General features: G+C 42.6%; 1 protein-coding gene across 4 annotated transcripts in view; it reads left to right on the top strand.

Moving 5' to 3' along the window:
• The first annotated feature begins 3888 nt into the window (after positions 1-3888).
• LOC144507880 (solute carrier organic anion transporter family member 1C1-like) overlaps positions 3889-17855 on the top strand; it is a 59216-nt gene continuing 45249 nt past the window's right edge. Inside the window, exons 1-4 of one of the 4 annotated variants that reach the window (XM_078235321.1) lie at positions 3889-4019; positions 5325-5480; positions 15135-15276; positions 15380-15512. In XM_078235321.1, the coding sequence (XP_078091447.1) occupies positions 5412-5480; positions 15135-15276; positions 15380-15512 (344 nt within the window). In that variant the 5' untranslated portion in view covers positions 3889-4019; positions 5325-5411. Of the gene's footprint in view, positions 4020-4208; positions 4232-4945; positions 5066-5124; positions 5213-5324; positions 5481-15134; positions 15277-15379; positions 15513-17855 lie in introns of those variants that run through there. The other 3 variants (XM_078235320.1, XM_078235319.1, XM_078235318.1) reach the window with 3 other exon arrangements.

Raw genomic sequence — 17855 nt, 5'->3', positions numbered from 1 at the left:
CAACCCAGAATTCATTCACTTTCTCACTAAGGTTTGGCACTTCAGATGTATTTCCTTGGGAATGGGCATTGGCCAAACATTGGAGATGCTGCAGCTCCTCCACGGTAAATGAAGACCAGGAAGGAAAAAGCTGGAGTCACTCCTGACACCCAATGTTTGCCATTCATTTCTCTGCTTGGAGGCATTCTGCAGCGAGGGAATCACTTCCTCACTCCCCAGAGCCTTTCCAACGCCTACAAGGCACAAGCCAAGAGTGGCTGGGATACTCTCCATTGCCTGAAAGGATACAGTTGTTACAGCAGACAGAATGCTCAATGCTATCCAGGAAACCAATAAACTTGATCAGTACATCAGCTACTTCTTATAAAAATCCACACTCTCTGTCCTGAGCGTATCGCGGATGCAGTGTCTACTATCTACAGAATGCACAGGCGCAAGTCACCAAGGTTTCTTTGACAGCCCCTCCCAAACATACGACCTCCACCACATTTAACGGCATGTGACAGAAGGGAACACGTAATCGCCCCAAATCATAACATAAATCATACATTTCATGTTGTGTTGCTGATCAAAATCCAGAAACTCAATACATATCACAGCTATGGGTGTGCCCTCACCACACAAACGGCAACAGTTCAGGTCGTATCATCACCCTTTCAAAGGCAACTAGGGATGTGCAATCAATGCTAATCTTGCAAATGAAATTCACTGACACATTCTTTTATAGCAAAGATGCCATATCGAAGGGCAGCATAGTGTCACAGCGGTTAGCACTGCTGCCTCACAGCGCCAGGGACTTGGGTTCGATTCCGGACTTAGGCCACTGTCTGTGTGGAGTCTGCACATTCTCTCCATATCTACGTGGGTTTCCTCCGGGTGCTCAGGTTTCTTCCCACAGTCCAAAGATGTGCAGGTTTGGTTGATTGGCCATGATAAATTGCCCCTTAGTGTCAGGGGGATGAGCAAGGTAAATACATTGGGTTACAGAGATAGGGTCTGGGTGGAATTGTTGTCGGTGCAGGCTTGATGGGCCAAATGGTCTCCTTCTTCACTGTAGGGATTCTAAGATGCTATCATTCTATGAGCGTCTTTTGACACCATTTACCATTAAGAATAAGTTCACTTGGAATCATGGAATTATAGAATCCCTGCAGTGCAGAAAGAGGTCATTCAGCCCATTGTGTCTGCACCGGTAATAATTAAATGACTGACATGGGGAGGCGATGGCCTAGTGGTATTATCGCTAGATTATTAATCCAGAAGCTCAGCTAATCTTCTGGGGACCAAAGTTCAAATCCCACCACGGCAAATAGTGCAATTTAAATTCAATGAAAAATATCTGGAATTAAGAATCTACTATTGACCATGAAACCATTGCCAATAAAACCCATCTGGTTCACTAATGTTCTTTAGGGAGGAAATCTGCCATCCTTACCCAGTCTAGCAGTTATATCCTTTAGGATCCAACCAGCTCGATCAGCAGTGCTGCTGCCGAGCCACTCTTGGTGATGGACATTGAAATCCCCCACCCAGAGTACATTTTGCACCCTTGCCAACGTCAGTGCTTCCTCCAAGTGTTGTTCAACATGGATAAGTGCTGATTCATCACCTGAAGGAGGATGGTAACCAGTAAGAAGTTTCCTTGCCCATGTTTAACCTGAAGCCATGAGACTTCATGGGGTCTGGAGTCAATATTAAGGACTCCCAGGGCAATTCCCTCCCGACTGTATACCGCTGTGCCGCCACCTCTGCTGGATCTGTCCTGCCGGTGGGATAGGACAATATCCAGGAATGGTAATGGTGGTGTCTGGGGGGCTATCTGTAAGGCCATGCTAAAATTGACCCTAATGTCAGCAGGGTGGGGCTATAGGATTAGGGCCTGGGTGGAATTGTGGTCGGTACAGATTCAATAGGCCGAATGGCCTCCTTCTACACTAGGGATTCTATGATTCAGAGCACAGCAATGTGGTTGACTCTCAACTGCCCTCTGAAATAGCCCAGAAGCCACTTCGTTGTATCAATCGCTACAAAGTCTCAACAAAGAAATGAAACCACATGGACCACCTGGCATTGACCTAGGGACCGGAAAAGACAATGGCAAAAATAAATAGCCCTGTCAACCCTGCAAAGTCTTCCTTACTAACATCTGGGGGCTAGTGCCAAAATTGGGAGAGTGTCTCACAGACTAGTCAAGCAACAGCCTGACATAGTAATTCTCATGGAATCATACCTTACAGATAACACCCCAGGCACCACTATTACCACCCCTGGATATGTCCTGGCCCACCGGCAGGACAGATCCAGCAGAGGTGGTGGCACAGCGGTATACAGTCGGGAGAGAGTTGCCCTGGGAGTCCTTAATATTGACTCCAGACCCCATGAAGTCTCATGGCTTCAGGGTAAACATGGGGAAGGAAACCTCTTACTGGTTACCATCCTCCTTCAGGTGATGAATTAGTACTCATCCATGTTGAACAACACTGGGAGGAAGCGCTGAGGTTGGCAAGGGCGCAAAATGTACTCTGGGTGGGGGATTTCAATGTCCATCACCAAGAGTGGCTCGGCAGCAGCACTGCTGATCGAGCTGATCAGGTCCTAAGGGATATAACTGCTAGACTGGGTCTGCAGCAGGTGGTGAAAAAACCAACAAGAGGGAAAAACATACTTGACCTCATTCGTACCAATCTGCCGGCTGCAGATGCATCTGTCCATGACAGTATCAGTAAGAGTGACCACCGTACAGTCCCTGTGGAGACAAGGTCCCGCCTTCACATTGAGAATAACCTCCATTTTGTTGTGTGGCACTATCACCGTGCTAAATGGGACTTGGGGTTACCATTTACCAGAAATTCAACTGGATTCGCAACACAAACAGTGGTTACATGAGCAGGCCAGAGGCTAGGAATACTGTGACAAGTAACTCACCTCCTGACTCCCCAAAGCCTATCCACCATCTACAAGACACAAGTCAGGAGTTTGATGGAATACTCCCCACTTGCCTGGATGAATGCAGTTTCAACAACACTCAAGAAGCTTGGCACCATCCAGGATAAGGCAGCCCCCTTGATTGGCACCACATCCACAAACATCCACTCCCTCCACCACCAACGTTCAGTAGCAGCAGTGTGTACTATCTACAACATGCACTGCAGCAATTCACCAAAGATCCTTAGACAGCACCTTCCAAACCTACAACCACTTCCATCTATAAGGACAAGGGCAGCAGATACATACGAACATCACCACCTCTAAGTTCCCCTCCAAGCCACTCTCACTGTCCTGATTTAGAAATATATGGTCAGTTCCCCTCCAAGCCACTCTCACTGTCCTGATTTAGAAATATAGCGTTGTTCCTTCGCAGTCGCTGGGTCAAAATCCTGGAATTCGCTCCCTAATGACATTATGGGTCAACACGCAACACTTGGACTGCAGTGTTTGAAGAAGGCAGCTCACCACCACCTTCTCAAGGGTAACTAGGAATGGGCAATAAATGCTGATGTGGAGATGCTGGCGTTGGACTGGGGTAAACACAGTAAGAGTTTTAACAACACCAGGTTAAAGTCCAACAGGTTTATTTGGTAGCAAATGCCGTTAGCTTTCGGAGCACTGCTCCTTCGTCAGATGGAGTGGAAATCTGCCAGCCAGCAACACCCATGTCCCAGGAATGAATGAAAAAAAATTGCTCTGGTCATAATGGTACCAACAATATCAACTAGCATCCAATTGAGAATCAACATTAACAGTATTATTGGGGGGGGGGGGGGGTGATCCCGCCAAAATCCGGTGCAATATTCAGTCGCTACATTCATCCCTTCCTCAATTTCTTCCAGGTTCATGTTTTCCAGGTCATGTCAGAACGGGCACTTAAATTCAAAAGGTGCACCCAAGAGGAAACTGAACAACTTGGACATAATTCCCCGCAACACCTACCTTCTTTCTTTAATTGGGTTGTGGACAATTGCAGAGTGGTGGGGGATTACTGAAACGTGTGGAAGGAAATCCACAGAGGGGTTGAAACGGTGAGTACAGATTGTAACATAAACAGCAGAAAGTGCTGACAATACTGGCAGCGTCTGTGGAGAGACAAACAGAAGACTCCGAATACCAATTGTATGTTTTGTTTTTAAGAAAATATTTGAATGACGTGCGGGAGAGATTGAGATTAAAGAGGTGCGTGTCCCCATTTTTTTAATCCCTCGGACCACCCCATGTGTATTGAAAACAGCATTGGGTGAGTGCCGTTCATATAATGTTCAAGTTAAATTGCACTTTTATATCAGTATATTGGCCGCACATGTCGAGGATTTTTCTCCCCTAAGAGATAATTACACATTTTGTAATTCTGATTCCCCTTTGCCGTGGCCACATTTGCTCGAAAGTGATTAAAAGTTTTTTGTAAAGTGTTAATTGGTTACATTTTCCGTCTGTTTGGGACATCTAAACTGAAGGCAGTTTGGAATATACATGGGATCCGACAGCTACACTATCAGAGACACAGGGAGGGGAGAATTGCAGAAATCCTGTCCCTAATTATTATTTTATTTGTTTCTTGGCAATGGTCTGGGTGCTTGCAACTCATTTATTAGTATTTAAAAAACTCCCTGCGATATTTCGTTGCAACATTGAGAGTTTTCTGATTCTAAGACTTGGAAAAATGTACTGGAACTCCCAAATCGTGAAATAGTGTTGCAGCTAGCCCCAAAGGAACATGCATAATCTGAGCTGAATACCCACACCGTAACACTGCGTTTTCATAACTTAACGAATTGGATGAAAGGCCCATTGTGTAAAGAGATCAAGTTTGAGAGGGGGAGCCTTGTCGCGTGTTAGTTTTTAATTTTATCAGGGAATAAAGACAGGGTTTGTTTGCGCGAGATTTCTTGTGGTCTATTCCACACCCTCTTCCTTGGATTCTGCCTTATTTTCTAAGCAGCGGGAGATCAGATGCGATCTCTTTGGGTTTGGAGAACCCTGAGACTAACCCGCAGTTAAATTCGGGCAAAATTGAGTTCCCATCCAATTCTGGCAAGAGTTAAAATCAGAATGTACTTTCCAGGAGTTAAAGGTAAGAGGGGTTTCGGCGTGTTGATCATTAATGACAATTGGATTGGCTTCAGCAGAGGAGGGAGGAGAGGAGGGGGACCGTGTGTCATCACAAATAACTCTTCAGCCTCTCTCGCTCTCTTTTTCTCTGTCTCATCAGGGGTTTCAAGTGAGTTCTTCATTCCCTCAAAGTTAGATTAAATCATTTCTCGCTGCTTTTTTTTTTCTAACCCACCTGTTACTTAAACTGAGATCTGTGCCCTGGTCACTTGCATTTGTAGGAATTGCTCTTTCAGCGGCCGCTGAATCTCTCACAGAAGTGTCAGGAGCTGTGTGGACTGCCCGCCGCTTGCAGCAGGATCTGGACCATGGAACATCCACTCAAGGAAAACGTGGCTTCGCCGCCCGTCAAGCAGAATCGATTCAATAATTTAAAGGTATGATGACATCGAATTCACTGTCACTTGGAACCTCAGCTGTCACTTGGGTTCTCTAAGTCTCAAGATAAGAGACAGACCGTTATACAATGAACATCAAGTGCCATATCTCTCATTTTTATACAATGCTGCAAACAAATACATTTATATATAATGTGTATGTGTGTATATATGAATGTGTGTATACATAGATATAAAATAGTGCGTATATAACATTGTGTGTATATATAGAAATGGATAAAATGTAGTGTGTATATAGATACAATAATGTCACGTTTGTATTTATAGAGAAATTTATATGATATAGTGTGTGTGTGTGTGTATAGAGATATAATATTGTGTGTGATATATATAGAGCCATTTGGCCCATCAAGCCTGCACCAACATTAATCTCACCCAGGCCCTATCCCTGTAACCCCACCTATTTACTCTACTAATGCCCCTGACACTAAGGAGCCATTTAGCATGGCCAATCCACCGAACCTACACATCTTTGGACTGTGGGAGGAAACCAGAGCACTGGAGGAAACCCACGCAGACATGGGGAGAATGTGCAAACTCCACACAGACAGTGACCTGAGGCTGGAATTGAACACAGGTCCCTAGCGCTGTGAGGCAGCAGTGCTAGCCAGTGTGCGTGCACAGATAGATATATAGTATAGTGTGTGGAGAGATATATAATAATGTGTGTGTGTGTACATATAGATACAATATAGTGCATGTGTGTGTATATAGAGATAGATATAATGTAGTGTGTGTATATGTGTATATATAGAGAGATAGATACCTGATACACATGAATAGGATGGGAATAGAGGGATATGGTCCCCGGAAGGGGAGGGGGTTTTAATTCAGACGGGCAGCATGGTCGGTGCAGGCTTGTAGGGCTGAAGGGCATGTTCCTGTGTTGCAGTTTTCTTTATTTTTCTTTAGTGTGTGTGTGTGTGTATAGAGATAGATACAATATAGTGTGTATCGAGATGGATATACTATAGTGTGTGTGTATACATGGAGGTAGATACAATATAGTGTGTGTGTGTATAGAGATAGATACAGTATAGTGTGTATCGAGATGGATATACTATAGTGTGTGTGTATACATGGAGGTAGATACAATATAGTGTGTGTGTCTATAGAGATAGATATTTTATAGTGTGTGTGTGGGCAGGTGATGGCTTAATGGTATAGACTATTAATCCAGAAACTCAGCTAATGCTCTGAGGACCTATGTTCGAATCCCGCCACAGCAGATGGTGAAATTTGAATTCAATAAAAAAAATCTGGAATTAAGCATCTACAAACCATTGTTGAAAAAACCCATCTGGTTCACTAATGTCCTTTAAGGTAGGAAATCTGCCATTCTTACCCGGTCTGGGCAACATGTGACCCCAGAGCCACAGCAATGGGGTTAACTCTCAACTGCCCTTTGAACAAGGGCAACTAGGGGTGGGCAATAAATGCTGGTTAGCCAGCGACACCCTTGTTCCACGAATGAATAAAAAAAAATAGAGATAGATGCAATATACTGGGTTTTTTCAACAATGGTTTCATGATCATCAGTAGATTTCCAGATTTTTTTTGTTGAATTCAAATTCCACCATCTGCTGTGACAGGATTCGAACACAGGTCCTCAGATATTAGCTGAGGTTTTGGATTAATAGTCTAGCGATAATATCATTAGGCCATCACCTGCCCGCACACATTATAAAATATCTCTCTCTATAGACACACATGCACTATATTGTATCTATCTCGACACACATACACACTATACTGTACCTATCTATAGTGTGTGTATATATGTATGAGAGAGGAAGATATACTATTGTGTGTGTATTTATCGAGATAGATATTGTGTGTATTTATTTGTATGTTTTGTTTCAAACCAGTAACTGACATTTGAGTTAGGTGTGTGTGTTTTGCTGAATCAGTTACCACATCCCCCTTCCAGTTTGTTCAGTGTTAAAGTTCAGCACTTGCACAACCAAAAGCTAAATGTGTTTGTACTGAGAGTTCTTTCTGTGCCAGAATAAATCTGACACTGAGTGATCAAATTTGGATGTGGCAACACAAACTCCATTGAACTCCTTCCAACTATTACAAGTTCTATCATGGGGTATCTTACAGCACGGAGAGTGGCCGTTCAGTCCACTGTGTCTGTGCTTGCAGCTGTGAGCTGCATTTTATACCGTATATATTGTTTAGGTATCTTAATTCAACCTCAGGTCGCCAAATCCATGCAGATGGATTAATAAAATGTCATCAACTGTATTGAACAGCCTTGGTGAAAGAGTTACACATCAATTCTGGAGTTCTGTTCTCTTGGCAGGGGTCCTTGTGAATGGGGGGATGGTTTTGGTGAGGATTGCTGGTGTCTTTCCCACAGAGGTAGCCATTGCTGTAAAGCGAATTATTCAGAGTGGGAAAGAGTTACCCAGAGTTACCCCCCCCCACCTTCCTTCTCATTCCTTCCCTCCCCAACACCTCCCTTCATCCACACGACACCCTTCCCCTTGCTGGGAAAATGCCAGCAACTGCAGGAATGGACTTAACTGGCCACTTAAATGGCTCAATTAGCTTCTGGGTTGGAGGGTCACCCTACAGCTTCCACACAGCTGTCAAGATGCTATGACAGTGGGAAGACAACAGGGATTTTCCTGTTTTATGGGTCCCCACATCCCTGAACTCCATTCAACCCTAAACCCTTTGTTTGGAAATGCATACTGTTTCCATGTCACCTCAAGCTCTAACTTCAGCTGATGATAGGGGCAATTCGGTAGGTGTGGTATGTGATACCGGATGAAGGTGCGGCAAAAAGAACAAGAATTTTCAGGTATGGCTTTCGGCATTGGATTCGATATCTTGTTATATTGCCATTTGTCTGAATGGGCACAAAACCAACCCCTGAGCTGGCATTAATTTGGGATAACAACTGGAATAAATATATCTAAATGAATTTTTAAGCATTATCTTTTAGTGATACTAAGTACCATTTATGGTTGTAAAAGAAGGAATGGTGCAAGTTAATTGGCGATCTTGAGTTATATATTTGATTATGAACACACGGATTCTAAAGCAGATTGAACAGTTTTTTTTTCATTTGACAAGTTAGGTATTCTTTGATAGCCCTCCATTGGTGTAATTATATTCCACTCTGAAAGAGTTACTTGGGAGCATATTCTAGGAATAACTGCTTACACCCAGACATAAACATTCCTCCTACTGGTTACATTTGAGATGTTCATAGAATCCCTACAATGCAGAAGAAGGACATTCAGCCCATCAGTCTGCACCGACTCTCCAACATCTTACCCAACGCCAACCACTGCCCTATCCTCGTAACCCCATACATTCACCATGACCAATCCCCCAACCTACACATTTTTGGAGTGTGGGAGGAAACCGGAGCACCCGGAGGAAACCCACGCAGACAGTGGGAGAATGTGCAAACTCCACACAGCCAGTCACCTAAGGCTGGATTCGAACCCGAGTCCCTGGCACTGTGAGGCAGCTGTTGTTAGCTCCTGTGGTAGAATTTTCCCAGGATAAATATTTCAATTGTAATTTGGTGCAAAAAAAGAAAGTCACATTTCGTTCCAGGAACCGCTTGAACCTGGCTTGACTTGGCTCAGTCAGAAATTCATGGAAGGGAGCACTGGTGTGAAATTCTTCCCAAGTGCAGGAAATCTCATTGGAAAGCAACGGGAGAATTTCTACACTAGGAAGAAACTCATCTGTATACCCTAGCATGAGTTCTGGACCTTGACTCTGGGCTGACTGAACCTTAGCTTTCTGGAAACCAAACTTGCCAGCTTCTGTTAGCAAGATAATTCACATTTTGTTTAAAGTGTTGCATTCTTTTAGCCATGAAGAAAACATGGACTGAGAGGGACTGATAAATGATGGGACTTTCCAACAAACAAAATTGGTTTGATTTGTTATTGTCACATGTATTAGTATACTGTGAAAAGTATTGTTTCTTGCGCACTATACAGTGCATACCATTCATAGAGAAGGAAACGAGAGAGTGCAGAATGTAGTGTTACAGTCATAGCTCAGGTGTAGAGAAACAGAGAGCTTAAAAGAGTTAGAATTAAGTTTTTGAAGCATAGAACGAGAGTAAAAGATAGAATTAGAAGCACAGCTTGCAAGAAGTTGCCTCATTCCGGCGCCATCTTGGATTTACCCTCAATGATTTTGCTATGAAAAATACTAAAAAAAAATAATATCCCAATGCTTTCACTGACCTAATTCATGTTGTTCAAAATATTTGGTTTATTTCCTGTCACTCCATGCCACCCGAGTATACACCTGGGTCATGATCAATGTTGAACATTTGAATAATAACAGTCACCCGTCCCTGACAATTCATAGAATCATAGAATAGAATCGTAGAATTCCTACAGCGCAGGAGGAGGCCATTCGACCCATCGAGTCTGCACCGACAACAATCCTACCCAGGGCCTATTCCTGGAACCCCACATATTTACCCTGCTATTCCGCTGACACTAAGGGATGGTTTAGCATGGCCAATCAATCTAACCCGCGCATCTTTGGATTGTGGGAGGAAACCGGAGCACCCGGAGGAAACCCACGCAGACACGGGGAGAATGTACTGGTGCCAATGCCACATGAACTGGAATTCACTTCTCCCTCACTAGACTTTGAGCCATGCACTCATCTCTGTAATTTAATGTACTTTATGCCAACTTGCATGTGGCTCATGTAACAATCCAGAGATTATTACGCTTGACGTTCTGTTTTTTAATTTAATGCCTAGTTCCTTGTACTCTCTCTGCAAAGCCTCTTTCTTCATTCTACCTTTGTTGTTGTATCTAAATAGAAATATAGAAGGAAGGAACAGGGGTAGGTCATTCAGCTTCTCAAGCCTGCTCCGCTAGTCAATATGATCATGGCTTATCCTCTATCTCAACATAATGCTATGTTTGCACACTCTCCCCATACACCTTCATGTCTTTTGAGTCTAGAAATCTCAAATATATTCAGTGACTTGGCATCTAAAGGCTTCTGGGATGGAGAATTCCACAGGTCCACCAAACTTTGAGTGAAGACCTTTCTCGTCTGAATTTTATATATTTCAATGAGATCCCCTCTCATTCCTCTAAATTCCAATGAATATACATCTAGTTGACCCAATCTCTCTGCATATGATAATCTTGTCATCCAAGGAATCAGTCTGGTGAACAATTGCTTCACTCCCACTATGGCAAGTGCATCATTTCTTAGGTAAGGAGACCAAAACTGCACACAATACTCCAGGTGTGGTCTCACCACGGCCTTGTAGAACTGCAGTAAGACATCCTTGCTCCTGCACTCAAGTTCTCTTGCAATGAAGGCCAACATACCGTTTGCCTTCCTAACTGCTTACTGCGCCTGTATACTTGCTTTCAGTCACTGGTGTACGAGGACACCCAGGTCCCTTTGTATATCAGCATCTTTCAATCAATAATCATTTAAATGAAACTCTGTCAATCTATTTTTCCTTCTGATGTAGATACCTTCATGTCTATTCACGTTATACTGCATCTGCCATGTATTTTGCCCACTCAATCAACTTGTCTAAATCAACTGAAGCCTCTTAACATCTTCCTCACCTCTCTCATTCCCAAGTTTCATGTCGTCAGCACATTTTGGAATATTATCTTTGGTTCCCTCGTCAAGATCATTGATGTATATTGTGAATAGCTGGGGCCCAAATGTTGATCCCGACGGGACTCCACTAGTCACCGCCTGCCACTTTGAAAAAGACCTATTTATTCCTACTGTTTCTTGTCTGCTAATTAATTCTCAATCAATGCAAATATATAACCACCAATCCCATGCAATTTAATTTTGCACACTGAAAATCCAAATGCACCACATCCACTAGTTCACCCTTGTCTATTCTGCTAGTTATATTACTAAAACTTGATTTCCCTTTCATAAATCCATGTCAACTTTGTCTAATCCTGTTGGTAGTTTCTAAGTGCCCTGTTATCACATTCTTTATAATAAACTTGAGCATTTTCCCATAATGTCAGGCTAACTGGTCTGTAATTTCTTGTTTTCTCTCTCCCACCTTCTTCCATCGGAAAAAAGATACAAAAGTCTGAGGTCACGTACCAACTGACTCAAGAACAGCTTCTTCCCTGCTGCTGTCAGACTTTTGAATGGACCTGCCTTGCATTAAGTTGATCTTTCACTACACCCTAGCTATGACTATAATACTACATTCTGCACGCTCTTGTTTCCTTCTCTATGAACAGTATGCTTTGTCTGTATAGTGCACAAGAAACAATACTTTTCACTGTATGTTAATACATGTGACAATAATAAATCAAATCAAAGAAGGATTACATTTGCCATCCTCTAATCTGCTAGGTCTGTTCCCGAATCTACAGAATTGGGGAAGATGTCAACAAATGGATCCTTTATTTCCATAACCACCTCCTTTAATATCCTGGGATGTATATTTTCAGGTCTTGGGGATTTATCAACTTTCAGTCCCAGTAATTTCTCCAGCACTTTTTTAGTAATAATTTTCTTCAATTCCTCTTCTCACTACATTGATTCCCTAGCATTTCTGTAAAGTTATTTATGTCTTCCTCCGTAATGTTGTTTAATTGCTTTGCCATTTCCTTGTTCTCTATTACCAATTCTCCCAGTTTGGACTATAAGGGACCCACATTTGTCTTCACTAATCTTTTTTTTCTTTTTACAGACTTATAGAAGCTTTTACAATCCACTTTTATGTTCCTTGTAGGCTTACCCTCATACTCTAATTTTCCCCTCTTAATCAATCTATTGGTCCTCCTTTACTGAATCCTGTACTGCTCCCAATCCTTGGGTTTCCTAGCAACTAATATGACTCCTATTTTGATCCAATACTATCTTTAATTTCTTTTGTTCGCTATGGTTGGGTCACTTTTTCTGTTGTGTTTCTGTTCCAAAAAAGGAAATGTATAACTGCTACAATGCATACATTTGTTCCTTAAATGTTAGCTATTACCTATACACTGGTATGACTTTCAAGGAAGTTCCCCAATCTATCTTTGCCAACTCATATCCCATACCTTTATAGATTCCGTTGTTTAGGTTTAGGACCCTAGTTTCAGATCTGACTTATTCACTTTTCATCTAATGAAGAATCCTATCATGTTATGGTAACTGTTCCCTAAAGGACCCCGTACAACAAGATTATTATTTTATCCCTTTTCATTCCATAATACCAAATCTGGGGTAGCATGTTTCCTAGTTGGATCCTCAACATACTGGTCTAAAAAAAACATCTTGTACACATGCCAGGAATTTATCTACCACAGTACTGTTGCTGATTTGGTTTGCCCAATTTATATGTAGATTAAATTCGCCCATGATTCTGCAGGACACTTGTTACATGCAACTCTAATTTCCTGTTTAATGCCATCCCCTACCTCTACTACTACTACATAGAGGCCTATAGACACCTCCCACTCATGGTTTATGCCCTTTGTTGCTTCTTAGCTCCACCCAGATTGATTCTACACCTTGATATTCTGAGCCAATATCCTCTCTCACTACTGCACTGATTTGATCCTGAACTAACAACAGCCTCCATCTCCTTCCCTTTTTTCCTGTCCTTTCTAAATATCGAATACCTTTGGATGTTCAGTTTCTAGCCTTAGTCATCCTGTAACCATGTCCCTGTAACCTCAACTATATTGTATTGATCCATTCGGATCAATTTGGATTCATTCCATCCACCTTATTGCAAATGTTCCTTGCATTCAGATACTGTGCTTTTAAACTTGACTTTTCACATTTTTACACATTTTGTGGATCCATTTGTTGCAGGCCCTTATTTCTTCTGACTACAACTTTGCTCTCTACTTCTCTGTCTTTTATTTCTATCTGTGTTTCCCTCTTTTGTGTCTGGCTGCATTTAATTCCTCCCTGACAGCATGGACCACAATATGGATCCTCCCCCTCTCCAACTCTGAGCAAGAGTACCAGGCCATCTAGACTCTCGCTCTTTGCTACAGAGAACAGTGTCAATCCTCCTCGTAATACTGCCCCCTGCAATTAAGTTACTGTGAAAATCCCCGAGTCACCACACTCTGGTATCTGTTCGGGTAATGAAGTTACTGTGAAAATCCTCTAGTTGCCATACTCTGACGCCTGTTTGGTACACTGATGGAGAATTTAGCATGGACAATGCACCCAGTCAGACTGTAGAGCATGAATCAATCCCACTCACCAAACTCCAAGTATACACTCTGTTCCAAACTGCACTCATTTACAAAGCTGGACTATCAAGAGTCCTGAATTTGTATGATGCTGAACTGCAGCTACAGAAACAATATTGAATCAATTAGCTAATTACCTATTCAACTATTCAAGCCTGACTGGTGCAATCCCTTTTGCCTTTCGAAGTTACCTGGGACCCAGCATTGTAGATGTATCAAACAGATACCGATCTCCAAGCTCATGGCACAAAGACCCCAACTAGAAAGAAACAAAAGATAAATAAAGATAGAGAAATGCCCTCAAAAAACTGGTGTTAAATCATACTTTTGGGCTGTACAAATACACCAGCCCCATACTCTGTACTGAAACAGGAGTGTCAGTTCCTCTGGCACTCCGGATGCAGGCTGCACACTGAGAGTACTCTGTGTCGTGATATTGGATCTTGTAAATAAAGGAATTTTGGTGAAAGGACTTCCGCCTCCAAGGACTTATTACATTGGTTGTGAGTAATGCGACATTCTGTTTATAAATGTTTAGAATCCCTACAGGCCACTTGGCCCATTGTGTCTGCACCGACTCTCTGAGCACCTTTCCCAGACCCATTTCCCCACCCTATCCCCGTAACCCCACAAATTTACCTGACTATTCCCCCTAACCTCCACATCTTGGGACTCTAAGGGGCAGTTTAGCATGGCCAATCCATCTAACCTGCACATCATTGGACTGTGGAGGAAACCGGAGCACCCGGAGGAAACCCACGCAGGCATGGGGAGAACGTGCAGACTCTGCACAGACAGTGACCCAAGCCAGGAATCGAGCCCAGGTCCCCGGTGCTGTGAGGAAGCAGTGCTGGTGCAGTGGTTAGCATTGCTGCCTCGCAGCACCAGGGACCTGGGTTCAATTCCCGGCTTGGGTCACTGTCTGTGCGGAGTCTACACATTCTCCCTGTGTCTGCGTGGGTTTCCTCCGGGTGCTCCGGTTTCCTCCCACAGTCCGAAAGATGTGCTAGTTAGATGCATTGGCCATGCTAAATTCTCCCTCAGTGTACCCGAACAGGCGCCGGAGTGTGGCGTCGAGGGGATTTTCACAGTAATTTCATTGCAGTGTTAATGTAAGCCTACTTGTGACACTAATAAATAAATTTAAACTTAAGCCACCCTCAAGCTGACTTGGAAGAATAAACCACAGGAACCTGATGAATGCTAAAAAAGGGCAAAAAATGGTAACATGAAAACCTGTTTACCTTCCCCATCTTAAGCCAGTTCAAAAACATTGCTCGTTACAACCGCCGTCATGTTTGTTCTGATGTGACATGATGAGCCTCACTTTTACCAGCAGACTTTAACATAGAGGTATTTTTGATGATTTTCAAATAGAAGTTCAACCCGCCATTTGGCGTTCATTAACACACGCCTTGCATTTTCAAAGCTATTTCTGGCAGCCTTGTCCTGCTTGTACTTTGCGAAAGCATTTTCTGGGAGCTACATGAAGAGCACTATCACACAGCTCGAGAGACGCTTCGATATCCCAAGCTCACTAATTGGTGTTCTCGATGGAAGCTTTGAAATCGGTAAGTATGGACCTGAAAATTCTGTGCCAAGCCAGAAAGCAATATTGCGCACGATTAATGAGTTGCTTATTTTTCACCCTCCCCCTCTATTTTTGTGGTTAAGGGAATTTGCTTGTGATTGTATTTGTAAGCTACTTTGGAGCAAAATTTCACAGGCCCAGGATAATAGCAGTCGGAAGCATGGTCATGGCTATTGGAACCTTTTTAATAGCTTCGCCTCATTTCTTCATGGGACGGTGAGTTTGTTAAATTATAATACATATTGAACAGGCACAATTGAAAACCTGCACATATATACACACAATGCACACTCATCTGTATGTACATGTTTCTAATTATGTTGAATGATACAGTACAGAGGAAGCCATTGGAGTTTCTCGTATCTGTGCCAACTTGGAAGAGCTAAATGGTTGGTTCAGTTCCCCTGCTTTTTTTATTCATGGGATATGGGCATCGCTGGCTGGCCAGCATTTATTGCCCATCCCTAATTGCCCAAGAGCAGTTGAGAGTCAACTATCTTTAATTTCTTTTGTTAGCTATGGTTGGGTCACTTTTTCTGTTGTGTTTCTGTTCCAAAAAAGGAAATGTATAACTGTTACAGTGCATACATTTGTTCCTTAAATGCTAGCTATTACCTATACACTGTTATGCCTTTTAAGGAAGTTCCCCAATCTATCTTTGCCAACTCATATCCCGTACCTTTATAGATTCCTTTGTTTAGGTTTAGGACCCTAGTTTCAGATCTGACTTATTCACTTTTCATCTAATGAAGAATCCTATCATGTTATGGTAGCTGTTCCCTAAAGAACCCCGTACAACAAGATTATTATTTTATCCCTTTTCATTCCATAATACCACATCTGGGGTAGCATGTTTCCTAGTTGGATCCTCAACATACTGGTCTAAAAAAAACATCTTGTACACATGCCAGGAATTTATCTACCACAGTACTGTTGCTGATTTGGTTTGCCCAATCACCCCCTGGCTTCGGTCAAGGAGCCAATTTTGTATCCATTTAGATACCTCACCCGAGATCCCATGAGATTTAACTTTATGCAACAACCTACCATGCGGCACCTTGTCAAAGATCTTGCTAAAGTCCATATAGGCAACATCAACTGCACTGCCCTCATCTACCTTCTTGGTTACCCCTTCAAAAAACTCAATCAAATTTATGAGACATGATTTTCCACTCACAAAGCCATGCTGACTGTCCCTAATCAGTCCTTGCATCTCTAAATGCCTGTAGATCCTGTCACTCAAAATACCTTCCAACAATTTACCCATCACAGATGTGAGGCTCACTGGTCTGTAGTTCCCATTTGATTTGATTTATTATTGCCACGTGTATTAACATTCAGTGAAAAGTATTGCTTTTGGGCGCTATACAGACAAAGCAAACTGTTCATCGTGGAGGAAACGAGAGAGTGCAGAATGTAATGTTACAGTCATAGCTAGGGTGTAGAGAGAGATCAACTTAATGCAAGGTCGGTCCATTCAAAAGTCTGACAGCAGCAGGGAAGAAGCTGTTCTTGAGTCGGTTGGTACGTGATCTTAGACTTTTGTATCTTTTTCCTGACAGAAAAAGGTGGAAGAGAGAATGTCTGGGGTGCGTGGGGTGCCTAATTATGCTGGCTGCTTTGCCGAGGCAGCGGGAAATGTAGACAGAGTCAATGGATAGGCGGCTGGTTTTATTAAGCTTACTTGTGACACTAATAAATAAATTTTAAACTCTCATCCGCACTGTTAAGATCTTTGAAATCCTTTCAAACTTGTGGTGCCCAAAATTGGCCACAATACTCTATCTGATACCAGAGATTTTGATTAGAATCCTAAGAAATGTCTTGGAACATTTGGAGGTGGTATTGTCACTGGACTAGTACTGCTCAGGGGTCCCGGGTCCCAGTCCCACCACAGCAGATGGTAGAATTTGAATTCATTAAAAATCTCGAATTAAGAGTTTAATTATGACCATGAAACCATTGTCGATTGTGGTTAAGAAAACTCATCTGGTTCACTAATGCCCTTTAGGGAAGGAAATCTGCCACCCTTACCTGGTCTGGCCCACACGTGACTCCAGAGCCACAGCAATGTGGTCGACTCTTAATAGGCCTAGCCAGGTATTCAGTTCAAGGGCAATTAGAGATGAACTGGTCGAGCGAGCGACACCCACATCTTATGAATGAATAAAAACAATATTTACTTTACAACATTGAAGATGCTATATAAATGGAGGTTGTTTTAATAGCTGGGGCCTAACCAATGTTTTATAAATAATTAACGTAATTTCTTTCGTTTTGTACTCTGCCTCTGTTTATAAAGGTAAGGATCCCATTTGTCTTCTCAGCTTGCCTGATCATCTTCAGTGACCAGTGTACATAAATCCTCAGATCTCTCCCTTCTTGTTTCATTTAGTTTATACTACCCACATCATTTCCTCCGACCAAAATGTACCACTTCACAACTATTTGCATTAGGTTTCATCAGTCACGTATCTGCCCATTTCACCAACCTGTCTGTCCTTCCTAAGGTTCTGATTATCTTCCTCGTAGCGGCACAGAGGTTAGCACTGGTTCAAT

This window comes from Mustelus asterias, chromosome 19 (genome assembly GCF_964213995.1).
Source record: "Mustelus asterias chromosome 19, sMusAst1.hap1.1, whole genome shotgun sequence".
Lineage (NCBI taxonomy): Eukaryota > Metazoa > Chordata > Chondrichthyes > Carcharhiniformes > Triakidae > Mustelus > Mustelus asterias.
The sequence above is the reverse complement of the archived record's forward strand: the minus strand, read 5'-3'. Positions and strand labels throughout refer to the sequence as shown.